The 27,394-nt window shown below is 42.1% G+C and overlaps 2 protein-coding genes across 3 annotated transcripts in view; one reads left to right on the top strand and one right to left on the bottom strand.

The window, feature by feature from the left end:
- The window catches only part of mapk8ip2 (mitogen-activated protein kinase 8 interacting protein 2), a 132,077-nt gene extending 125,062 nt beyond the window's left edge, over positions 1–7,015 (top strand). For both annotated transcript variants that reach the window (XM_071416658.1, XM_071416657.1), the window contains exons 9-14: positions 223–395; positions 666–775; positions 904–1,026; positions 1,883–1,953; positions 2,061–2,159; positions 3,011–7,015. In XM_071416658.1, coding sequence (XP_071272759.1) covers positions 223–395; positions 666–775; positions 904–1,026; positions 1,883–1,953; positions 2,061–2,159; positions 3,011–3,083 — 649 coding nt within the window. In that variant the 3' untranslated portion in view covers positions 3,084–7,015. The remainder of the gene's footprint in view (positions 1–222; positions 396–665; positions 776–903; positions 1,027–1,882; positions 1,954–2,060; positions 2,160–3,010) is intronic.
- Positions 6,005–25,547, bottom strand: arsa (arylsulfatase A). The gene is made up of 8 exons (XM_071416659.1): positions 25,061–25,547; positions 17,432–17,672; positions 11,679–11,897; positions 10,520–10,689; positions 10,195–10,319; positions 8,667–8,794; positions 8,426–8,528; positions 6,005–8,191 (listed from the first exon to the last, which is right to left on the bottom strand). Exons 1-8 carry the CDS (start codon positions 25,285–25,287, stop codon positions 7,893–7,895), a joined length of 1,512 nt encoding a protein of 503 aa, XP_071272760.1. The 5' UTR covers positions 25,288–25,547; the 3' UTR covers positions 6,005–7,892.
- Positions 25,548–27,394: the final 1,847 nt, after the last annotated feature.

Raw genomic sequence — 27,394 nt, 5'->3', positions numbered from 1 at the left:
GTAACTGAATCATTTTTATCTCCCTAGCCTTTATACTACTATCATCCAGCACTTCCCCTCCCCCTTCTCTCCCTCCTTAAGTGTCTCTGCTGTTACTTCAGCTAACAGCCTCTCCTCGGGTAGACACCTGATACCCAGACAGATGCTGCTTCCTCCTCACTAAAACCCAATAATGTGTGTGTGTGTCTTTACCCTCTGACCTCTGTCTCCTGCCCCCTACAGGTTTATCCCCAGACATGTGGATGAGTTGGAGCTGGATGTGGATGACCCTCTATATGTCGAGGAAGAGGAGGATGACTACTGGTACAGAGGCTACAACATGCGGACGGGAGAGAGGGGGATATTCCCAGCCTTCTATGCCCATGAGGTCATAGGGCAGTCCAAGGAGATAATGGGTGAGTAGAATATTAGGGGGCAGGTAGCCTAGCAGTTAGAGCATTGGGCCAGTAACTGGAAGGCTGACCCTGCAAAACAACACATTTTACTGCACCTATCCCATGTATGTTACAATATTTTATATTCATGTCTGGTAAGAGAACAGTTCTACTGGAAAATTCTATACTGAGTATGTCAAGTGTTTCATCACTGGAGACACATAACCTGAATGTCAATAAGATAAAATCCTTCCCATCTGATGTCATCTCCTGTGTGTGCACTTCCTGTAGGAATGAAGAAGAACCCAGCCTGGATGGACAGTTTCAGTGTTCAGTTCCTGGGTTCTGTGGAGGTGCCCTATCACCAAGGCAATGGCATCCTCTGTGCTGCCATGCAAAAGGTAAACAGGAAATGCATCACTCTGGGTTTGGTGAACCTACAGGTCATAGGGTCCTCAATAGTCTGAATGAGACAGTGTTTAAATAATAAAGTTGATCAGTATTGAACTCTCTCTTTCTTCTCTGTCAGATTGCGATAGCGAGGAAGCGGACGGTCCATTTGCGGCCCCCCTCTCTGTGTGAGCTGGAGATCAGTCTACAAGGGGTTAAACTGGTGATGAGCCTGGAGGATGAATACGACACTATGGATGAGGTGAGATATGAAGGGTTGAGAGATGGGGAGGAGTGTAAGTAAGGGGTGCAGGGGAAGGGCGGGAGGGTAAGGGATGAGTGCAACAAATGTTATAAAAATGGCAGACACTCTTGAGCAACTGTAGTGCATTCAAAAGGAGGCTGAAACGACCACATAGTATGAGCATCTCTCTCTCTCTCATTTTCAATTTCAATTTAAGGGACTTTATTGGCATGGGAAACATATGTTTACATTGCCAAAGCAAGTGAAATAGATAATAAACAAAAGTGAAATAAACAAATTAAAAGAAAACATTACACTCACAAAAGTTCCAAAAGTATAAAGACATTTCAAATGTCATATTATGTCTATATACAGTGTTGTAATAATGTGCAAATAGATCAAGTACAAAGGGGGAAGTAAGTAAACATATAGGTTGTATTTACAATGGTGTTTGTTCTTCATTGGTTGATCTTTCACAAATCTTGCTGCTGTGATGGCATGCTGTGGTATTGGGAGTTTGGGAGTTTATCAAAATTGGATTTGTTTTCAAATTCTTTGTGGGTCTGTATTCTGATGGAAATATGTGTATCTAATATGGTCATACATTTGGCAAGAGCTTAGGAAGTGCAGCTCAGTTTCCACCTCATTTTGTGGGCGGTGCGCAGATAGCCTGTCTTCCCTTGAGAGCCAGGTCTGCCTTTGGCGGCCTTTCTCAATAGCAAGATTTCCTTAATTTTTGGTCAGTCACAGTGTTCAGGTATTCTGCCACTGTGTACTCTCTGTTTAGGGGCAAATAGCATTCTAGTTTGCTCTGTTTTTTTTGTTTTCTCATGATTTGGTTGGGTCTAATTGTGTTGCTGTCCTCTCTCTCCAGTTTGACAGATGTAGTCACTTCTTCCAGATGAAGAACATCTCTTTCTGTGGATGCCATCCAAAAAACAATTGGTAAGATAATTCATGTTGACGATACATTTCATTAGACAATAAACACCAAGAATATCAACTTGCTTTACTTACACTTCACCTAATTCCCCCCCTCTCTCTCTCCTCAGCTACTTTGGCTTCATCACTAAGCACCCCATGCTGAACAGGTTTGCCTGCCACGTCTTCGTCTCCCAGGAGTCAATGCGGCGTGTGGCCGAGAGTGTTGGGTGAGTCACACACAGTACCTCAGTGTCTCCCTCTCAAATGATTCTCATTCCTTTTTAAGCTCTGCTTGTAAACCTAGGGATGAGGGATAAGGAAAGCACTCTCTGGTACTCTGCCTCTCCACAGCATTATTTGTTTTATTGAAGTTGTAGCATTGGCTGTTCTCCAGTAGTCTAACAATGCTTTCACACATATCCCAATCTCAGTCATTACTGCTGATGTGAATAATGGTGGAAACCATAGCCTACCTATTAAGCCATTTAGTTCAGTTGGCACAATGGAGAGGAGAAGAAAGTACATTAAAAAGTGGAGAGAGAATCAGCTGGGGTTTATAATGACCGCAGTTCCTGTCCTGTTAATCTTGTATGAATCAGGCATATCAGGTTTGAATTATTAAAGACGGCCATTGTTCAAGGTCGACACAGCAGAGCAGAGGGCAGAGCAGGGATGGGCTGGTGAGTGAGTCAGTATACTTTTATTTAACTATGCAAGTCAGTTAAGAACAAATTCTTATTTACATTGACGGCCTACCCCGGCCAAACCCTAACCCGGACGACACTAGGCCAATTGTGCGCCACACTACCGGACTCCCAATCACGGCCGGTTGTGAAACAGCCTGGAATCGAACCATGGTCTGTAGTGACACCTCTAGCACTGAGGTGTAGTGCCTTAGACCGCTGCGCCACTCGGGAGCCTAAAATGGGGAATGATGGTATGGAGAAATGTTTACTAAGCTGAGGCTCATCTTGGACTAGAACCATGATGTTAGTCTGGCTGAGACATTTTTGCTGGGTGATTTAGTAGGACATCTGTTTGCTAAGCTAATCCCTCTGTTGTCTGTCTCCCTCTCTAGACGGGCTTTCCAGGAGTATTACCAGGAGCACCTGGAGTACGCCTGCCCCACCGAAGACATCTACCTGGAGTAGAGCAGGCAGGAAGCAGGAAATGTTGCCATGACAGCAGTATTCTCTTCTTCTTCCTGCTGCTGCTTGTATGTTTATCAATCTCAATCACCAGAGGACGCTGGTGGGTCTTCTTCTCTCCATTGCAAAAATACCCCCTATATCTCTCTCTAAAACTGAAATGTTAATTTCAGTTCTACAGTATGCTACATGTTTTATTTATTGATTCATTTGTTTGTTTATTTTCCCTCTTCTAGATGGATTGCCTGTTTATTTTACCTTTTTTTCCTATGATACAGTTATAGGAATAAGGTGCTTGGCACCTGTTATTTTAGATATGACGTATCCTCCTCGGTTAAAAAAACAAGTACAACAATTATATTCCTACTACTGCTATTTCACATGTTCGAATGCATGGTTAGGAGGGTAATGCACACACAGAGCTATTAGGACACAAAACCAGCTCAACATTGAATAGGACCTGGATCATATTATTTGGTCAGATATGGTTTGGTGTAAATGTACACTACCGTTCAAAAGTTTGGGTTCACTTGTTTTCGAAAGAAAAGCACATTTTTTGTCCATTAAAATAACACCAAATTGATCAGAAATACAGTGTAGACATTGTTAATGTTGTAAATGACTATTGTAGCTGGAAACGGCAGATTTTTTATGGAATCTACATAGACGTACAGAGGCCCATTATCAGCAACCATCACTACTGTGTTCCAATGGCACGTTGTGTTAGCTAATCCAAGTTTATAATTTATAAGGCTAATTGATGATTAGAAAACCCTTTTGCAATTATGTTAGCACAGCCGTTTCCATCTGAAAACTGCCTAGAAGGCCAGCATCCCGGGGTCACCTCTTCACTGTTGACATTGAGACTGGTGTTTTGCGGGTACTATTTAATGAAGCTGCCAGTTGAGGACTTGTGAGGCGTCTGTTTCTCAAACTAGACACACTAATGTACTTGTCCTCTTGCTCAGGTGTGCACTGGGGCCTCACACTCCTCTTTAAATTCTGGTTAGAGACAGTTTGCGCTGTTCTGTGAAAGGAGTAGTACTCAGCGTTGTACGAGATCTTCAGTTTCTTGGCAATTTCTCACATGGAATAGCCTTCATTTCTCAGAACAAGAATAGACTGATGAGTTTCAGAAGAAAATGCTTTGTTTCTGGCCATTTTGAGCCTGTAATCGAACACACAAATGCTGATGCTCCAGATACACAACTAGTCTAAAGAAGGCCAGTTTTATTGCTTCTTTAATCAGAACAACAGTTTTCAGCTGTGCTAACATAATTGCAAAAGGGTTTTCTAATGATCAATTAGCCTTTTAAAATGAAAAAATTGGATTAGTTAACACAATGTGCCATTGGAACATAGGAGTGATGGTTGCTGATAATGGGCCTCTGTACACCTATGTATATATTCCATTTAAAAAATCTGCCGTTTCCAGCTACAATAGTCATTTACAACATTAAGAATGTCTACACTGTATTTCTGATCAATTTGATGTTATTTTTATGGAAAAAATTTGCTTCTCTTTCAAACATTTCTAAGTGACCCCAAACTTTTGAATGGTAGTGTATATTTGTTCAATATCGACAAACTGCTGTTCGTTCGACTGGTAGTGAGATTGAAGCGAAGTAGAGCGAGAGTAGTTATCTGACTTGGTCCGAGCTAACCCCTGTATCGTATGAGACATTGTGTGTTCTGTAAATATATGTATAGGCAGTAGAGAAATACAGACACCTCATGCATATAAACTATGTAAGTAGCATCCACAACCAATAATCAAACAGGAGGAAGACAAAGAAAATTAAATGGGAAGGAAGAGAGGGATGATGTTTTAGCCCAGTGTTTATCAAACAGTGGGTCGGGAACCATTGGTGGGAGTGGGACCTATTTCAGAGAACTTATCCTTTAACTGGTTTGTTCTGTGGCTTATGCCTGGTTACATTTCTCTTCTGTAGTCCCTTCCCCTAGCTTATTTGATGTCCACCATTTTGAAATACATAGTTTTGACATTTGTTGGCGGCAGATCAGAAAGAACAGTTGCAGTAGTCATCTCTCATTGGAAAACAACTCCTCTAATCAAATCTCCAGACACAGCCGAGTGTCAGGAAGAGGTTGCCATGGAAACTGGGGTGATAACTGTCAGTGCTTTGGGAACAGAGCGAGAAGAAAACATTATTTAGCTTCTGGACTTTAATGGTGTAAATACAATATTATCGAAATTACCTATGTTATATTCCTTTCCATCTTATCCAACAGTGAAGTGTCCTGATGTACAGATACTACACAATGTTTAGAGATAATCAATCTGAATATCAGGTCGAGGACAGTTGGTCCTCTTCAGGAGAAGCCATAATTCCACGGTTCTGATAGTTCAACACTACTCCCTCACAGGAAACACTATTGTACAGGTGTGTCGGTCTGTTTAAGTTGATGAGTACACTGAGAATAAGGGCACAGTAAAGACATGAGATAGATAATGCTTAGAATTGAGTGGTGTATTCTTCTCATGTCCCTCCACCTTCTCTTTGAGGTGGAGCAGGTCAGAATTAGGGTAGAGTTTAAGTTAGAAAAAAATAACATTTATTTGGTCTGAGCAGTACAGTTTTAGAAGTTGATTTTACAATGTCTAATGGCTCATATTCTGCTTGAGAAATGACCTTTCCAAATGTACTCCTTGATTTTCATCTGGTCATAGGTAAGCCAATATACAGTACATGGTTTGCTTACTTATAGTAGGACATTATACTTTTTAGTTGTCTTTTTCCAGTTCAATTAGCATACTGTAGACTACAGTGCAACATCAAACAGATGGAGTATAGAAAAGTGGAGAACACAGAATGAATTGAAATAACAGGCATCCCTACTGCAATCCCCAATATCAGGTTGAGTACAGTAGAGTAAACGAGGGACTCGCTTCTAGACCCAGATACACATCATCTACTGCTTTTATTCTTCAACAAATATTAAACAGCAAAAAAAGGATCATGTAGACAAGTGCATCATTGATCTGCTGGTGATGAGTTGGTGACCAGTTTATCATTAGTGACAGTGGGGAGTGTGTAATCTAAATGTGTATCGCTGTCAGTTAGATCCTGTAAATACTATAAAGAGTTGAAAAGATTGTACTGTGTCCTTTACGTTATGTATGTTATTGAAATTAATATTTAAAATAAGAGAAATTCAAAAAAGTTGACAAACATGAAAACCAAGGTGGAATTTTTTTTTTTACATTTCCAGTTCTTGTTTTTATTTGAGTGTGCTGCGTTTCCACACGTTGACTCTATGTCAACTACCAAGGTGACATTTTGAGTTCTTGCTAACTCAAACATTCACCCCACAGACAGGCTTTAGCAGCACCCCTTTAGGCATATCTGTGACATCATCATTAGGGGACACATGTAATGTGTCACCTTTGACCTTGCTGAGATCCAACAACACACCCACCCAATTGCTGGCCAATCTGCTGATAGAGCAGAGAAGTAGAGCTGAACCAATTAAAAACAGCTTTCAGAGAGCCTGCTTTTATACAGGAACCTATCGCATCTTGCCAATGTAGCCCATGGCTTTGAGCTCCAGACAAGCTCCATATCTTACCTGTACCAGTTAGTTTTGTCTTTTGTTTTTCTGTCCTGTAAGAGCTTAGTTGAAGCCTTTCTATCTTCCCTGATAGCTACAGTACACCAACCGATTCCCTAGTCCTGTATAGCAGCTCAAACATCCAGTTAACAGTTCATCTAAACTTTGGACTTTAATACCTAAACAAATTAGATTCTTCACTGTATAACTAGAGCATCAGTATGTGACAAATACAAAGTTATCTATATTGTATCTTAAAAAAATGACTTGTACAAATCTAAAAGTAAAACATAAAAAAAAAAATACACTCTGCCTTGTCATGGGTTTGGTATTATGAATAAAATATATGCTTGATGTCCAAATGCGTCTGACTGTCTCTTTCTTGTGCTTGTGTCACCGTGCTACTGAGTCACAATAACAGTTTCATGAATCTGTTCATTTATAGGGTAAAATCCTAACTTCAGATCTGCCACTGTAATTCAAATGTCAACATTAATGCATGATTTAGATCCAAGCTACAATCATGTATCTCAGACCAACAACCTGATTATAGACTAGCTAGGCCATATAAAATTGTCATCTGTAAAATACATTTCCTTAGATTTGTACAATTTGTTTACATGAAGGTCTGTCTAGTTAGTAAAGATATGTTTGAACTTAACTACCACTCCTCTCCTCTGGGTGTGAGATGTTACATACTCTCTCACTATAAAATAGTGTATTAATATAATCCTGTATTTAAAAAGAATACACACACCGTCTTTCGTAAAACTAGCCAGGGCCCGGTTTCCCGATAGCGATGGAATTTAGGCTTACGAGTGTTTTAACAATGCATCTTTCCTACAACGGCCAAAGATGTAACATGCGTTTCCCAAAACACCACACAGTTGCTAAGTGAGTCATTGAGGCATAGTGCTTTTGGGAAACCGGGCCCATTACAGTAGTCTTTGGGTGTTGTTGTCACTGGAATGCAGGGTCCACATGAGGATGAGGGTGCCCGCATCCATAGAATTAGAATTGGTAGATCAGACACTCATGTGGAACAATGGCCATACTGGATATACCATTTCTAATGTTTGAAAAAGTGCTGCTTCCCACAGTCTCTCATATGGCTTAAAGAACTGTCTTTCCACACTTTCAGAGGTTAAGTTTTGGGGTACCTCATCCACAGTAATAGAGGTACTAGATCTAGTCTTACTTAAGGTATAGTACAAGCTTTACTGACGGTTTGAGGCTGCATCAGCCACACTGGCAGCAGGAAGGTTTGGGGGTGCAGTGCGGGGTGCAGCAGGGCTCAAGATCAGGGTCGCTACCTTTCCCGATCTGGCTCTCCCCAAACTCCATGGAGGCTTCAAACTGTTCCTTGACCACGCCTATCCTCTGTAGCAGGGCCTGCAGGTCGGGGCGTCCCAGCGGAGACAAGGGGTAGTTCTCACTGGGGTCAGACTCCAAGTCAAACAGCAGGGGAGGATCATGGGGCTTCAGGAAGGAGATTATGTGACAGTCCTGGTCTGGGGTGGTCTCGCTATGGCCTGCACCTGGGGGACAGACAACGAGGGAAAGGTGGTTCAGATAGACATTTTAGATTTAGGCCAGGTTCCATTTCAGCCTCTGGCTGGCCCCTTTGCCATAGTGTTTAGGAATGCATCTTGTTGTTAAAAAGCTAATTACAAAAGAGCACAGCAATCACATCAGGAACACAAAACAGGAACTTTGGAGTACCCTATTCTGCAGTATGACAGTGTGCGTGACTCTCTCTCACACACACTTACCACGTGTGTAGAAGTGAGCCTTGTATTTGCCCAGCCTGAGAGCGAACAAGCCGTACTTCTCACTGGGGTCTGTAGGGTAGAACATCATGGCCTCTCTCTTACTCTACAACACAGGAAGTTAAATAGGTATGAATAACAATGTCCAAGTGTTTAAGTCAAGAACACATTATGCAATCTTCTATTCTTCAGCCCAAATGACGTTTAACTAAACTCAGAGTGAAGTGAATAACGTCTCCCATACCGGTCCGTGGTTGACCAAGATGTCCGTCATGTCCACTCCGTCCAGCTGCACCATTGGTAGTTTGGCCCCCGCCAGCCCTGCGATGGTGGGCATGATATCCAGGGTGCTAGCCAGCTCATGGGTGACCCCTAGAAAATATAGTTCAAATTAGATGTACAGTGCCTTCGGAAAGTATTCAGACCCCTTGACTTTTCCCACATTGTTACGTTACAGCCTTATTCTAATATTGATTAAAATAACTTTTTCCTCAGCAATCTACACACAATAATGATTTTCGCAAAAAAACTGATTTCAGACCCTTTGCTAAGAGACATGAAATTGAGCTCAGGTGCCTCCTGTTTCTATTGATCATCCTTGAGATGTTTCTAAAACTTGATTGGAGTCTACCTGTGGTAAATTCAATTGATTGGACATGATTTGGAAAGGCACACACCTTTCCAGGTGGTATAAGGTCCCACAGTTGACAGTGCATGTCAGAGCAAAAACCAAGCCCTGAGGTTGAAGGAATTGTCCGTAGTGCTCCGAGACAGGATTGTGTCGAGGCACAGATCTGCAAAAGGGTACCAAAACATTTCTGCAGCATTGAAGGTCCCCAAGAACACAGTGGCCTCCATCATTCTTAAGTGGAAGAAGTTTGGAACCACCAATACTCTTCCTAGAGCTGGCTGCCCGGCCAAACTGAGCAATCGGGGGAGAAGGGCCTTGGTCCGGTGGTGAACAGAGTAAAGTACAGAGAGATCCTTGATGAAAACCAACTCCAGAGTGCTCAGGATCTCAGACTGGGGCGAAGGTTTACCTTCCAACAGGACAGCAACCCTAAGCACACAGCCAAGACAACGCAGGAGTGGCTTCGGGACAAGTCTCTGAATGTCCTTGAGTGGCCTAGCCAGAGCCCGGACTTGAACCCGATCTAACATCTCTGGAGAGACCTGAAAAATAGCTGTGCAGCAACGCTCCCCATCCAACCTGACAGAGCTTGAGAGGATCTGCAGAGAAGGGAGAAACTGTCCAAATACAGGTGTGCCAAACTTGAAGCGTCATACCCAAGAAGACTTGAGGCTGTAATCGCTGCCAACGGTGCTTCAACAAAGTACTGAGTAAAGGGTCTGATACTTATATAAATGTCATATTTTATGCAAAGATTTCTAAAAACCTGTTTTTGCTTTGTCATTATGGTGTATTGTGTGTACATTGATGAGGGAAAAAACTATTTGATATATTTTTTTAATAAGGCTATAACATAATAAAATGTGGAAAAAGTCAAGGGGTCTGAATACTTTCTGAATGCATTGTAGTTCTGAATCTAGTTGAAATGGAGGGGGGGGCCTAAATGTGACCACGCCAACTAACTCCTGCTCTGTGAATACCCCCATACACATATGTCAGCAGTATGATAAGCCTGGCAATTTTTTAAATTGAAATTAAACAAGGGATCTTCAGGGCTACAACATTCAGCCAATAAGCGTGGGTGAGTGTGATGATACATTTATTTTGTAGTTGAAAGGACTACATATCTCTCCTGACAGACCTGGTGTGATGGTCCCAGGCCAGTAGGCGATGGCAGGTTCTCTCATGCCCCCTTCATAGGTGGTGCCCTTACCACACTTCAGAGGACCAGCATTACCCCCCCGAGACATACGCATCAACTCAGGCCTGGATGGGTAGAGAGGGGGATTGGAGAGATTCACCAAAGGTTGAAATGTGAAAGGCTTTTAGTCCTTTAACATTTGTTGTAAAACCAGTAGTAAACACAAGCACACATACTGTAGGCAACTAAACTATTACATAATATCCATACACGCTGCTAGTAAACTACACTGACACACCATCACACACACAAACACAGTTCCTACCCATTATCAGCAGTGAACAGTATGAGAGTGTTGTTGAGGACGCCAGTATGTTCCAGAGCTGAGAGCAGATTCCCTACTGTAGAGTCAAATTCCAGCAGAGCGTCACCAAACGGACCCCTACGAGACCGTCCTGCCGTTGCCGGGCCTGCATACTGGGGGTAGTGGGTGTGCTGGAGGACAGAAAGGGGGGAGAGACGGTTCACCTGGAAAGTTGTTGGAGGAGTACCCACTACCTTTGAACTTGAAACGATTGTTATCTTCTCACATGAGAGGGGCAGTAGAGGAAGAAGAGATGACTACATGAGGGGCAGATGAGGAAAAAGAGATGATTACATGGGAGGGGTAGTAGAGGAAGAAGAGATGATTACATGAGGGGCAGATGAGGAAAAAGAGATGATTACATGGGAGGGGTAGTAGAGGAAGAAGAGATGATTACATGGGAGGGGTAGTAGAGGAAGAAGAGATAACTACATGGGAGGGGTAGTAGAGGAAGAAGAGATGATTACATGGGAGGGGTAGTAGAGGAAGAAGAGATGATTACATGGGAGGGGTAGTAGAGGAAGAAGAGATGATTACATGGGAGGGGTAGTAGAGGAAGAAGAGATGACTACATGGGAGGGGTAGTAGAGGAAGAAGAGATGACTACATGGGAGGGGTAGTAGAGGAAGAAGAGATGACTACATGAGGGGCAGATGAGGAAAAAGAGATGATTACATGGGAGGGGTAGTAGAGGAAGAAGAGATGACTACATGAGGGGCAGATGAGGAAAAAGAGATGATTACATGAGGGGCAGATGAGGAAAAAGAGATGATTACATGAGGGGCAGATGAGGAAAAAGAGATTATTACATGGGAGGGGTAGTAGAGGAAGAAGAGATGATTACATGGGAGGGGTAGTAGAGGAAAAAGAGATGATTACATGGGAGGGGTAGTAGAGGAAGAAGAGATGACTACATGAGGGGCAGATGAGGAAAAAGAGATGATTACATGGGAGGGGTAGTAGAGGAAGAAGAGATGATTACATGGGAGGGGTAGTAGAGGAAAAAGAGATGATTACATGGGAGGGGTAGTAGAGGAAAAAGAGATGATTACATGGGAGGGGTAGTAGAGGAAGAAGAGATGACTACATGAGGGGCAGATGAGGAAAAAGAGATGATTACATGGGAGGGGTAGTAGAGGAAGAAGGGTTGTTTCTTCCTGGTAGACTGGGTGATGAAGTCTGTGGCAAAGTCACTGTAAACCCTCTCCAGATCCAGGAAGTCCACAGGCTGCTGCTTTATGACATCATTGTGCATTAGTGGGATGGTTACCACGCCGACGTCACAGTGTCCGAAGCATTTAACATCTGGAGGGAAACATGTCAGATTCTGACAGGGTCCCTGGGAAAGAAAGATAAAAGGAGAGAGAGTTAAGAGAGATACAAACAAAAGGGGGAGGCAGAGAGGGAGAAGAGGATAAGAGTAAGATTGAGAAAGAGCGCAAACTAATGCAAAAGTGACAATGTCCTTTCTCTCCCTTAGCTGTGGCAATGAATACAGAGACACTGACAATATACAGTGCTTTAGGAAAGTATTCAGACCCCTTGACTTTTTCAATGTTACAGCCTTATCTTAAAATGTATTAATTAATAAAAAAATCAAAAAATCCTCAATCTACACACAATACCCCATAATGACAAAGTGTAAAACAGGTTTAGAAATGTTTGCAAATGTATAAAAAAACAACAACAGTAAAACCTTATTTGCATAAGTATTCATACCCTTTGCTATGAGACTTGACATTTAGCTCAGGTGCATCCTGTTTCCATTGATCATCCTTGAGATGTTTCTGCAACTTGATTTGAGTCCACCTGTGGTGCATTTAATTGATTGGACATGATTTGAAAAGGCACACACCAGTGTCCCACAGTTGACAGTGCATGTCAGAGTAAAAATTGAGCCATGAGGTCGAAGGAATTGTCCATAGAGCTCCGAGACAGTATTGTGTCAAGACACAGATCTGGGGAAGGATATAAAAAAAATTCTGCAGCATTGAAGAGTCCCAAGAACACAGTGGCCTCCATCAGACTTAAATGGAAGACGTTTGGAACCACAAGACTCTTCCTAGAGCTGTCCGCCCGGCCAAACTGAGCAATCGGGCGAGAAGGGCCTTGGTCAGGGAGGTGACCAAGAACCCGATGGTCACTATGACAGAGCTCCAGAGTTCCTCTGTGGAGATTGAAGAAACTTCCAGAAAGACAACCATCTGGTTGGTCATGACTCACAGCAACACCATTATCCCAGAAACCCTAGACCCACCCCAATTTGCACACCGCCCCAACAGATCCACAGATGATGCAATCTCAAATGCACTCAACACTGCCCTTTCCGACCTGGAGAAAAGGAACACCTGTGTGAGAATGCTATTCATTGACTGGAGCTCATCGTTCCAACACCATAGTGGCCTCAAAGCTCATCACTAAGCTAAGGACCCTGGGACTAAAACACCTCCCTCTGCAACTGGATCCTGGATTTCCTGATAGGCTGCCCCTAGGTGGTAAGGGTAGGTAACAACACATCCACCATGCTGATCCTCAACACGGGGGCGTGTTCAGTCCCCTCCTGTACTCCCTGTTCACTAATGACCGCATGGCCAGGCACGACTCCAACACCATCATCAGGTTCGCCGATGACAACAGTGGTAGGACTGGTTACCGATAACGATATGACAGCCTATAGGGAGATGATCAGAGAACTGGCCGTGTGGTGGCAGGACAACAACCTCTCCCTCAACGTGATCAAGACAAAAAAGATGATCGTGGACTACAGGAAAAGGCTGTAGTGGAGCAGGTTGAGAGCTTCAAGTTCCTTGGTGTCCACATCATCAACAAACTATCATGGTCCAAACACACTAAGACAGTAGTGACGAGGGTACGACAAAGCCTATTCCCCCTCAGGAGACTGAAAAGATTTGGCATGGGTCCTCAGATCCTCAAAGGGTTCTACAGCTGCACCATCGAGACCATCCTGACTGGCTGCATCACTGCCTGGTATGGCAAGTGCTCGGCCTCCGACCGCAAGGCACTACAGAGGGTAGTGCATATGGCCCTGTACATCACTGAGGCCAAGCTTCCTGCCATCCAGGACCTCTGCCACCCTAGTCATAGATTGTTCTCTCTGCTACCGCATGGCAAGCGGTACTGGAGCGCCAAGTCTTGGTCCAAAAAGCTTCTTAACAGCTTCTACCCCCAAGCCATAAGACTCCTGAACAGCTAATCAAAGGGCTACCAAGACCCCTCTTTTACACTGCTGCTACTCTCTGTTTATTATCTATGCAAAGTAACTTTAACTCTACCTACATGTACATATTACCTCGACTAACAGGTGCCCCTGCACACTGACTCTGTACCGGTGCCCCCTGTATAAAGCCTCGCTATGTTATTTTACTGCTGCTGTTTAATTATTTGTTACTTTATTTTCTATTTTTTAATTTACACTTATTTTTCTTAAAACTGCATTGTTGGTTAAGGGCTTGTAAGTAGCCATTTCACTGTAAGGTCTACACATGTTGTATTCGGCGCAAGTGGCAAACAAGATTTGATCTCTGCAGCACTCCACCAATCAGGCCTTTATGGTAGAGTGGCCAGACAGAAGACACTCCTCAGTAAAAGGCACATGACAGCTCGCTTGGAGTTTGCCAAAAGGCACCTAAAGACTCTCATGCCATGAGAAATAAGATTCTCTGGTCTGATGAAATCAAGATTGAACTCTTTGGCCTAATTGCCATGGGTCACATCTGGAGGAAACCTGGCACCATCCCTACGGCAATGCATGGTGGTGGCAGCATCATGCTGTGGGGATGTTTTTCAGTGGCAGGGACTGGGAGACCAGTCAGGATCGAGGGAAAGATGAACGGAGCAAAGTACAGAGAGATCCTTGATGAAAACCAACTCCAGAGCGCTCAGGACCTCAAACTGGGGCGAAGGTTCACCTTCCAACAGGACAACGACCCTAAGCACACATCCAGGACAACACAGGAGTGGCTTCGGGACAAGTCTCTGAATGTCCTTTAGTGGCCCAGCCAGAGCCTGGACTTGAACCCGATTCAACATCTCTGGAGAGACTTGAAAATAGCTGTGAAGCAACGCTCCCCATCCAACCTGACAAAGCTTGAGAAGAATTGGAGAAACTCCCAAAATACAGGTGTACCAAGTGTCATGACCGTCCTGTGAGAATCACAAAGGGTCAGATCAGCTTGGCAATGGCTGACAACCAGACCCTCTCCCAAACGCAAAGGGGTGGAGGAGGGAACTGTGGGGTTTTGACACCTCCACACCCGGTCGTAAATTTAAGCAGGAGAGAACTATCTACCCTTTAGTATCAACCACAGGAATGTATTTGTCTTGAGAGACTTTTGCCCGCCCAAAACTCTAACGTCCAAAAAGTGAATAATGGAACAATATTTCTAACGTAACGATGTAGGAAATGGTCAGTGGGGAGATGTAGAAAACTGATGTTAAATTGTTTTTCATTGTGTGATGTTATTAAAAACTATATGGACACTATATGGACCAAATACTATAACTTGGAAAGTATACCCCCTTTATCTGTTTAGTTTTCATCCAATATGACATTTTTTATTTTTGTTAAGATAGGAATGTGTTGTAATTTTTTGGCACATTAAGTAGCCACACCCCGAGTGAGGTCAGAGAGCTTGTCAGACGGACGGAGCCGTCCCCTTTGACGAGAATGCATAAAAAGCATTGCCAACAAAATCAACATTAGAGCAGGAAACGTGAGACAAGAGCTACATGTTTTAAATGGTTGAAACTCTGAACTTCAACACAAGGTGAAGAAATAAACTCACCTTCCTATAGACCAGAGAGACAAAGAGCTGTAGCTCATGTACATCGTGGTCCGAATCCTGAATACCAACACGAGGAAGAAGCGAGAAGCTCACCTCAGACAATCACTGGTACAGCTGATTAGCTGGCTTAAGTCAGATATTGAGAAAAGTACATCTAAGTGAGACTATCCTACAACGCTCATCACCAATGGGAACTGACGACATGGCTGGTTATCTTCCAGAGTGAACAGTAGAAGACTGGAAAGGGGAGACCCCTTTCGGACAATCAGAGCCATACAGCTGGAACGCCAACAACCTTCCAAAGAAGGGCTGTTCCGACATAAATAAAACTCACACGTAAATACATTCATGATTTCTTATTCCATACGGGCGGCAGTTTGTGTGCAAATATGATTAACTGTGAGAATAATTCTGAAATGTCTCGACAATAAGTGTGCCTTTTTCTCTCTCTCTCTCGCTCTTCCACCCTCTCCATCTATGTTGTAACAACCGTCATATTTTGTCAGTCCACTAGGGACCATTGTCTCATGTAAAGGGTGTATGTGTATTCTGTGTTATTATTTAGTTAGCTAGTTAATCATTTGTATAGTACTGAATAATGAGCAAGGATGGTGTTTTTGCAGATCCAAGAAGGTTGAGACTGGTCGGGATTTTTTAAATTTAAATTGTACCTTTATTTAACTAGGCAAGTCAGTTAAGAACAAATTCTTATTTACAATGACGGCCTATGATGACTTTATATGAGGTAATGATTATTAACATGACTGTTTATCAATGAAATAGGTAAAGACCTTATAGAGTTTCATTCGGAAGATGTTACCTCTCTAAACTACTTCTTCCTTGGTGCCCCAAATCCTAATGAGTTAATTGTTACATGATTAATTTCAATCGGGTAACAATTAAAACATAGTTAATGGACTAAATAAATAACAGTCATCAGATGAATAAAAGTAAAGGGTAAAGGGTCTGAATACTTATGTAAATGTGATATTTCAGATTTAGTTTTTTTATACACTACCGGTCAACAGTTTTAGAACACCTACTCATTTAAGGGTTTCTACATTGTAGAATAATAGTGTAGACATCACACCTATGAAATAATACATATGGAATCATGTAGTAACCAAAAAAGTGTTAAACAAATCAAAATATATTTTATATTTGAGATTCTTTAAAAAGCCACCCTTTGCATTCAAAGGAATGCATTCTGTGCATTCAAATAGCAATTATCAAATGCAATTGTGTTCGTTGTCCGTAGCTTATACCATAACCCCACCTCCACCATGCTGCACTTCTCAAGCATGCCAATGGCCATCTAAGGTGAGCATTTTCCCACTGAAGTTGGTCACGATGCCAAACTTCAGTCAGGTCAAGAACCTGGTGAAGACCACCAGCACACAGATATGCTCATCATGCAGATGAGCACAAACTATCAGACGGTGTTTGACAGTTTGTGCAGAAATTCTTCAGGTTGTGCAAACCCACGGTTTCATCAGCTTCCGGGTGGCTGGTCTCAGACGATCCCGCAGGTGAAGAAGCCAGATGTTGAAGTCCTGGGTTGGCATGGTTACACGTCATCTGCAGTTGTGAGGCCGGTTGTACGTACTGCCAAATTCTCTAAAACGACACGGTAGAGCTCATGGTAGAGGAATTACCATTTAATTCTCTGGCAACAGCTCTGGTGGACATTCCTGCAGTCAGCATGCCAATTGCACGCTCCTCAAAACTTCAGATATATGTGGCATTGTGTTGTCTGACAAAACTGCCCATTTTAGAGTGGCATTTTTTGCATCTGTCTAATGATCATGTTATTTAATTAGCTTCCTGATATGCAACACCTGTCAGGTGGATGGATTCTCTTCGCAAAATAAAAATGCTCAGGGATGTAAACAAATTTGTGCACAAGAGAGAAATAAGCTTTTTGTGAGTTTGGAACATTTCTGAGATTTCTTTTTTTTCAGCTCATGAAACATGGGACCAACACTTTACATGTTACGTTTATATTTTTGTTCAGTGTAGTAACTACCAGTTACCCAATCAATTAACAACTACCAGTGAACACACTGACCATGTCATGGGAGTAGGGGACCCCCAGGTAGTGGTCAAAGCCCTGTCGGGTGGGCAGGTACATCCCGTTCTCCCCCACCCCCAGGTGCCATTTCCCCATGGCTGCCGTGGCGTAGCCCAGGGGCTTTAGCACCTCTGCTATGGTGGTCTCGTTCAGCGGTAGACCCCCGCGGGAACCGGGGTAGAACACCCCCGGGTACACCCCTGACCGGGTCTGGTAGCGCCCTGTCAGCAAAGACGCCCTGATGGGAAAAGACAACCATAATTAAATTTATTTAAAACATTGATACAAGTGGTTGATGAACACAAAATAGATGTTGCGCTGCAGTGTGTCTATGATCAGATATTACATTCAATTCAGAAAGCTTTGTCAGTGAGATTTTAGTTTGAGTGACTGAAATCATGGATGCTGGTCTTCCTGACAGGCAAACCCCAGGTGGTTAACCCCTTACACTCATGGAAATTGGCCTATGGATAGGTCTACATCGAAATGTTTCTTACAGAAGAAATATGGAAAGTATATGCATAACCATGTTAGCAATTAAAAGGGAACCGTTTGGAGATTATGGAAAAATTATTAGACTAAAAGCTGAGGACACAACTGTTCACATGATACAAGACTGAATCCAAACATTACACTGTTGATTTTATGTGCATTTTACATTTACTGTACTTTTCACTGCATTTGTTGATAACGAAATCTGAAAATACTCTTGATACATTCTGTAACATGATAAGAATATTATTGGAAAACTTGGGACAAAACAAAACAATGACAAGGGGTTTGAGTGAAAGGTCTAACTGGTGTTTTCAAGTTGCCAAACACACCTCTCCAAAGTGTGCACAGTTGATAAGTAATTTCAATGCACTTTTATGACTCAAAGAAGATTCTAACAAGAACAGTGCTCTTAAGAGCCCTCCTAGCTGTGCTGTTGAGGAACTAGAGCAAGCACACTTGTAGTGTGTTTGTTTGGAACACAGCCCTGCATCCACGCCTTCACACAATTACTGTAGTTCTTTAGGCACTCCAAAAACGGTCCATTATGAATCGCAATCTGGATCAGGTGGGCATATTATAATTTTTTTAATATGATCTTACAGTGTTATGCTTTTACAAGGCAATTCAGAGAAGCAGACCATAATTTTGGTGCGCATATAATGGAGTCATGAGTGTATTTAGATGAGTGGTCTGCGGCACACTTTCACAATACAGCAAACATAGGCTAATTCTGTTCAGGACAACCCAGGGTATAAAGCCATGCCATCTTGTAACTGTACATCAAACATAGGGATCATAAATGTTGACACAAGTTTTATGATATGGATATCTGAAAAGCACATTTGGACTCACGGGTGTTTGGCTTGCTTGTATGGCATAAAAGCGGTATTTATTATAGTCTCATCTTTTAAAATACATTTTAGGGGCCTCCCGAGTGGCTCAGCGGTCTAAGTCACAGCATCATTACAGACCCGGGTTTGATCACGGGCACTATCACCATCGAACGGCGCACAATTGGCCCAGCGTCGTCTGGGTTAGGGGAGGATTTGGCCGGGGGATCAAACCCGGATTTGGCCGCTCATCGAGCTCTAGCAACTCGTGGCGGGCCGGGTGCCTGCAGGCTGACCTCGGTCGTCAGGTGCACGGTGTTTCCTCCGACACATTGGTGTGCGGCTGGCTTCCGGGTTAAGCAGGTAGGTGTTAAGAAGTGCAGTTTCGGAGGACGCATGACTCGACCTTCTCCTTCCGAGCGTGTTGGGAAGTTGCAGCAATGAGACCAGATCAAAATTGGGGAGAAATTTTACAAAAAAATGTATAATACATTTAGTCCTCATAAATTACAGCATTTCCCAAAAGATGGGGAGTGTCGCTGCACAGCTATTCGCAGGTCTCTCCAGAGATGTTCGATCGGGTTCAAGTCTGGGCTCTGGCTGGGCCACTCAAGGACATTCAGAGACTTGTCCCGAAGCCACTCCTGCGTTGTCTTGGCTGTGTGCTTAGGGTCAATGTCCTGTTGGAAGATGAACCTTCGCCCCAGTCTGAGGTCCTGAGTGCTCGGGAGCAGATTTTCATCAAGGATCTCTCTGTACTTTGCTTCGCTCATCTTTCCCTTGATCCTCACAAGTGAACCAGTCCCTGCCGCTGAAAAACATCCCCACAGCATGATGCTGCAACCATCATGCTACACCATAGGGATGGTGACAGATTTCCTACAGACGTGACACTTGGCATTCAGGCCAAAGAGTTCAATCTTGGTTTCATCAGATCAGAGAATCTTGATTCTCATGGTCTGAGAGTAATTTAGGTGCCTTTCGGCAAACTCCAAGCAGGATGTCATGTGCCTTTTACTGAGGAGTGGCTTCCCTGGCCACTACCATAAAGGCCTGATAGGTGGAGTCATGCAGAGATGGTTGTCCTTCTGGAAGGTACTCCAATCTCCACAGAGGAACTCTCGAGCTCTGTCAGAGTGACCATTGGGTTCTTGTTCACCTCCCTGACCAAGGCCCTTCTCCCTCGATTGCTTAGTTTGGCCGGACGGCTAGCTCAAGGAAGAGTCTTGGTGGTTCCAAACTTCTTCCATTTAAGAATGATGGAGGCCACTGTGTTCTTTCGGACCTTCAATGCTGCAGACATTTTTTGGTACCCTTCCCCCAGATCTGTGCTTCGACACAATCCTGTCTTGGAGCTCTACAGACAATTACTTCAACCTCATTCCTTGGTTTTCGCTCTGACATGCACTGTCAATATAGACAAATAAATATATATATATATATATTTGTAATAATGACAATTACAACAATAATAAATGAACAATGAACACTTTTATTTTAACTTAATATAATACATCAATAAAATCAATTTAGTCTCAAATAAATAAGGAAACATGTTCAATTTGGTTTAAAAAAAAACAAAGTGTTGGAGAAGAAAATAAAAGTCCAATATGTGCCATGTAAAAAAAAAAGCTAACATTTCCTTGCTCAGAACATGAGAACTTATGAAAACTGGTGGTTCCTTTTAACACGAGTCTTCAATATTCCCAGGTAAGAAGTTTTAGGTTGTAGTTATTATAGGACTATTTCTCTCTATACCATTTGTATTTCATATACCTTTGACTATTGGATGTTCTAATTGGTACTTTAGTATTGCCAGCCTAATCTCGGGAGTTGATAGGCTTGAAGTCATAAACAGAGCATTGCTAAGAGCTGCTGGCAAACGCAGGAAAGTGCTGTTTGAATTCTTTTAACTAAATATGCAGGTTTTTAAAAAAAATGTACTTCTGTGTATTGATTTTAAGAAAGGCATTGATGTTTATGGTTAGGTACATTAGTGCAACGATTGTGCTTTTTTCGCAAATGCGCTTTTGTTAAATCATCCCCCATTTGGCGAAGTTGGCTGTCTTCGTTAGGAAGAAATGGTCTTCACACAGTTCGCAACGAGCCAGGCAGCCCAAACTGCTGCATATACCTTGACTCTGTTTCACAGAACGCAAGAGAAGTGACACAATTTCCCTAGTTAAAAGAAATTCATGTTAGCAGGCAATATTAACTAAATATGCAGGTGTAAATTTTTTTACTTGTGTATTGATTTTAAGAAAGGTGTTGATGTTTATGGTTAGGTCCACATTGGTGCAACGACAGTGCTTTTTTCGCGAATGCACTTGTTAAATCACCCGTTTGGCGAAGTAGGCTGTGATTTGATGATAAATTAACAGGCACGGCATCGATTATATGCAACGCAGGACAAGCTAGATAAACTAGTAATATCATCAACCATGTGTAGTTAAATAGTGATTAAGTTAAGATTGATTGTTTTTTATAAGATTAGTTTAATGCTAGCTAGCACCTTACCGTGGCTCCTTACTGCACTCGCATTACAGGTAATCAGCCTGCTACGCAGTCTCCTCGTGGAGTGCAATGTAATCGGTCATAATCGGTGTCCAAAAATGCCGATTACCGATTGTTATGAAAACTTAATCGGCCATTCCGATTAATCGGTCGACCTCTAATATAGACAGGTGTGTGCCTTTCCAAATCACGTCCAATCATTTGAATTTACCACAGGTGGAATCCAATCAAGTTGTAGAAACATCTCAAGGATGATCAATGGAAACAGGATGCACCTGAGCTCAATTTCAAGTCTCATAGCAAAGGGTCTAAATACTTATGTAAGTTAATTCCGGTTTTGATTTTTAATATATTTGCAAACATTTCTAAAAACTTGGTTTTCCTTTGTCATTATGGGGTATTGTGTGTAGATTCATGAGAAGAGTAATATTTAATCAATTTTATAATAGGGCTGTAACGTAACAAAATGTGGAATAAGGGAAAGGGTCTGAATACTTTCCGAATGCACTGAATTTTGTATTATCTATTATAGACCTGTATCGGTTAGTGATCATTTATATGACACTATTTGCCCACAGCATGCATTTTTTGACAACTCTGAATGTCTAAAGAATCTGTTCTTCTGCAATATGAACACAGAACATTTTCTACTATTATCGTGGCGATTTGACACAATTACAATCATGGTCTTGAATTGGACTCGTCTGGTCTCGGTCTCGATTTGCTCAGGTCTTGGTCTTAAATCAGTCTCGCTTTAGGTGGTCTTAAACAGTGCTATCTGCACTGACTCAAGATCAAAGCGACCCTAGCTGCGTTTGTACATTTGTTGATAATATTTACCCAGTTATAGCAAATTTTTGGTCAGCAATGAAAATCCTGGAAAAGCCAAGGTGTGTGCATCACCTGTGCGTTTGCGCCAGTGATCCATTGTCGGGGGGGGGGGGGGGGGGGGTTAATGTCATTGTCATGTCCGATGTCCTAAAATAACTCCACTGGCACTTGTGTATAATTGCAAACACGCAGTTGATGAAACAAATGCTCCATACTCCGGTTGTAAAACTGTCTCAAGCGCTCAAAATTGGCTAGGATTCTCCTCTATTCAATACTGGCCATGCAATTCTGACAAAGTAAAAAAATATATTATTACAATAGCCTAATTGACAAGTAACTCCTATGCTGTCAAGATCTCCTGTGAACACTTAATATTTTAACCTTACACATAGATAAACATCTTAGTTAGCTTCCTGGTTCATTGAATGAGGGAATCATTTTACAAAGACATAAAAAGTATTTGGTTGTAACTGTAATGTTGCAGGGTGACCAACCCTCTTCCCGGAGTCCAGGAGAGCTACTTGATATGCAGGAGTTTGCTCCAGCTGTGCTCAAACACCTCACATTGTAAAAAAATTGTGTTTGAGCAGGGTTAGCTAAAAAGCCTGCAAACAAGGAAAAACTTGTTCTAAGGATCAGGCAAAGCTCATGTTCCAGTTTATAAGAGTTTTATTCAAGAAATGTCCAGGAAGTTCCCTCTCAGGATAAAGCTAAATCTTTATTTACACATCTGCACAAAGAGCTGTTTACCCCACAAAGAGGGAGGTACGCTTACAAAAGAGATAAGGGGTAATTGGCTCCATTCCCTTAGAAGAATAGTAACAACAAGAACAGGCCGATTAATTATCGGCATGGCCGATTAATTAGAGCCGATTTCAAGTTTTCATAACAATCGGTAATTGGCATTTTTGGACGCCGATTATGGCCGATTACATTGCACTCCACGAGGAGACTGGTGGCAGGCTGACCACCTGTTACGCGAGTGCAGCAAGGAGCCAAGGTAAGTTGCTAGCTAGCATTAAACTTATCTTTAAAAAAAACAATCAATGTTAATATAATCACAGGTTAACTACACATGGTTGATGATATTACTAGTTTATCTAGCTCGTCCTGCTTTGCATATAATCAATACGGTGCCTGTTAATTTATCATCAAATCACAGCCTACTTCGCCAAACGGGTGACGATTTAACAAGCACATTCGCGAAAAAAGCACTGTCGTTGCACCAATGTGGACCTAACCATAAACATCAATGCCTTTCTTAAAATCAATACACAAGTAAAAAAATTTAAACATGCATATTTGGTTAATATCGCCTGCTAACATGAATTTCTTTTAACTAGGGAAATTGTGTCACTTCTCTTGCGATCTGTGCAAGCAGAGACAGGGTATAATCATGCGAACTGTGTGAAGACCATTTCTTCCTAACAAAGACTATAATTAATTTGCCAGAAATTTACATAATTATGTCATAATATTGAAGGTTGTGCAATGTAACAGCAATATTTAGACTTAGGGTTGCCTCCCGTTCGATAAAATACGGAATGGTTCCGTATTTCACTGAAAGAATAAACGTCTTGTTTTTGAAATGATAGTTTCTGGATTTGACCATATTAATTACCTAAGGCTCGTATTTCTGTGTGTTTATTATATTATAATTAAGTCTATGATTTGATATAGCAGTCTGACTGAGCGGTGGTAGGCAGCACTTTCCTGCGTTTGCCAGCAGCTCTTCGCTGTGCTTCAAGCATTGTGCTGTTTTTTGACTTCAAGCCTATCAACTCCCGAGATTAGGCTGGCAATACTATTGTGCCTATAAGAACATCCAATAGTCAAAGGTATATGAGATACAAATGGTATAGAGAGAAATAGTCCTATAATAACTACAACCTAAAACTTAACTGGGAATATTGAAGACTCATGTTAAAAGGAAACACCAGCTTTCATATGTTCTCATGTTCTGAGCAAGGAACTTAAATGTTAGCTTTTTTTTTTTACATGGCACATATTGCACTTTTACTCTCTTTTCCAACACAGTGTTTTTGCATTATTTAAACCAAATTGAACATGTTTCATTATTTATTTGAGACTAAATTGATTTTATTTATGTATTATATTAAGTTAAAATAAGTGTTCATTCAATATTGTTGTAATTGTCATCATTACAAATATGTAAATGTATAAATAAATAAATAAATAGTCGGCCGATTAATCGGTATTGGCTTTTCTTGGTCCTCCAATAATCGGTATCGGTGTTGAAAAATCATAAACGTTCGACCTCTAATTTTTACACCTTTAATTACATTGGTAACCAGTTTATACTAGCAATAAGGCACCTCAGAGGTTTGTGGTATATGGCCAATATACCACGGCTAAGGGCTGTATCCAGGCACTCCGCATTGTGTGGCGATAGGGCCTTATTGCTTAATTATTGCATGGCCCACAGTGACGTTCTGTGCATTCAGATGATTATTTAGGTTAACTCTTTTGTTCTCCAGAATACATGCACTTGATTTCTTTTATTCAAGGCCCATGTACAATGGTTCACAGTGAACTTTTTGCATAGATAAATATGCAACCACTTTTCATCTTCAGCAAAGTTGCTGAAATATTGCACATGTTTACATTCGAAAGAAGTTGTAATTCATTCACATTTTAGTGTAATTTAATGTACATTTTATATAACAACATGTTTCCTAAGTCGTAGCGCCGATAAAGGACGATATCCATCCGGACCTTTGCCACCTAGGAAATGTGTGTCACTGGACCTTCTCAAATAGTAGTTGAGTATCCCTGCTGTATCCTGTGCACGTGACCAATATTTAGATTTTTTTTCACTGCCCACCTCACTCATCCCTAAACTGTAGAGTTGTTTCTCATATATACCCCACAGCCTCCTGATTTTGATAAGGATATTAGCTATTGTTACTGTAATATGTTGCTAGTTAGTTACTACCTGGAGGGGCTGCAGACGGGACTGGTGCAGTAGAAGTCAGTGAATCTCAGTCCGTCGGCCGCCAATCGGTCCAGGTTGGGGGTGAGCGAGGTTGGATGGCCGTAGCATCCTAGGTCGCCGAACCCCAGGTCGTCCGCGAACAGGACGATGAAATTCGAGGGAGGGGAGCCCGAGCAGCTCGTAACAAGCAGGTACAGTAAGGTGGTGAGAGATAGAAAATGGCCCATTCTGACTTGACTGTTGCAACAAGCAGAAGTTAGTCATGAAAAGGAAAAGTGCTTAACGTTAGCTATCTATCTAGCTACTTCGCTTTAAAAATGTGTTCAAGGTCGAGGCCTAACGATTTAACAAAATTGCTCTACGTGTTCACTTACTCTCCAATGTTATGTAATATTCCCTGTATCGTTGAGAAAATAGCTGCGAGAGTTTGCTACACTACACAACTGACGCAACATAAAAATCATGTGATTACCGAGACACAGTTGGCGCATTTGAAAGTCGTCAGCAGTGTTTTGGAAATGAAAAAGTCCGTGGTCTACCACAAGGGGTCACTATATAACTATGTTTTGCCTGGCCGTGGCAGGTTTCCCCATCACCCCATCCCACTCTCTAAGTTTGCTTTGAAGATTCTTACCTTGAGTCATTAAACTCCTGTCAACTGGTCTATGTGACACCTACTGCCTGCCTTGTCTTGGTCATGCTCACGGTATGAGGGGTGGCCAACACTATTCAAGGAGAGTTACTGGTTATAACTTGAAAACCTAAAAACAGGCTTTTGTTCCAGGCCTAGGCCTGGCCTACTCAATCACACCCAAATCAGCTGACTATTAGAATCAGATGTGTTTAGAGCAGGGATGGAGCAAACTCCTGTATCGTTCTCTAGGATAAGAGTTGGCCACTTGCCGGCTTTTCTTCTTCGATGGGTTTTAAACGGCGGTTGGCATCCAATGTTAATGGCCATTACCGCCACCAGCTGGACGGGGTGTTAAATAAGAAACTTTAAAAAAATATTCCAGTAAAATGATATCATACAAAATAAGACAACTAAAAATATATATTTTTTAATTCAACGTCATACTTCTTCAATCACAGTCCACTCCAAAATACATCCCTACACAGGCTCTGGCCTGTGATGTGGCTACATTCACCGACTGGATTTCCTGCACCACTTCGGCTGTAAAATCACGAAGCCCCAAAAAATGTTCAGCAGCATTCACAATGATTCAAATTTTCTTAGACTTCTTCTCCGCTTGTGATGTACAGTTTATGACCATTACAATAAATAATACAAAGTCCAACTTTTTAACATGTAGCATTTCACTATCCCTCGGTTGATGAAAAAAACCTTTACTGGTCTTGGCGGTTCTACTACCATTGCTTCTTCCCCGCTACTCGTTCCCACCAATTTTCTCACCGCCTCCAGATAGGAGACACGCTGGATACTCCTTACCCTTGCCACCTCATTCTCCTTCACCAGGGCACTCCAAGAGTTCAGGAGCATGTTTACCTGCACAGTTGCAGAATTTCCCTTCATCTGGCATACGATATCTGCACACACTTGACACATGACCAAATATTTTACAGTTATGACACTGAAGGGGCTTGTGCACAAAAGCTCTTACAGGGTATCTCATTAATAACTTTATATGAGAAGGGAGAGACTTCATCAAAAAAGAGTAGCATAGAGGAAGTGAACTTCTTTTCTCCATCTACTGTTACCATGCAGGTCAATTGACGAGCACCAACCACTCCATCGATTCTTCAGTTATATCCTCTGCCTTTATTTCTTTCACCACTCCAGAAATAACCCCCTTGATCGGCACCCTGCTACGAAAACCCATGCAGGAAACATTCCACTCCATATCTTTTTGAGTCTTAACACACGCTTCTTCTGCTCCGCAGACACACAGGTCTAAATAAGACCACTTCTTGTGACTCTCACTGACCACACTTTCTTCCAACACATTCCAGATTTTCCTGGAGACGTTAAACAGATTTCCCAAGTAGCATTCATTCAAAACCCTGACTCCGTCCAAAAACAAGTCTAGTGGTTTCCTATTTTCCAACATAGCTTTACTTCTTTTGTTTCCCTTTTTCTTCAACGCTGTAATCCACTCATTCTCACTTTCTGTACTATTAGCTTCACTCGACTCATTAGCCGTTTCAAACAAAACCTCAGTTTCCGTCAACGAACGTCTACGTCACTTTTCTGCTGGCCACTAAATGGGTTGAGAGTTTTGGCTAACCTTACCAGCTAATAGTGTTCCTTCAGTCCTACGTTCCCTCAGCCATATGTTCCCTCAGTACCCACTGAACCAATTTCAATAACAATTG

Source organism: Salvelinus alpinus, chromosome 9, assembly GCF_045679555.1.
Source record: "Salvelinus alpinus chromosome 9, SLU_Salpinus.1, whole genome shotgun sequence".
NCBI lineage: Eukaryota > Metazoa > Chordata > Actinopteri > Salmoniformes > Salmonidae > Salvelinus > Salvelinus alpinus.
Note: the sequence above shows the minus strand (reverse complement) of the source record. Positions and strands in the feature narration are given on the sequence as shown.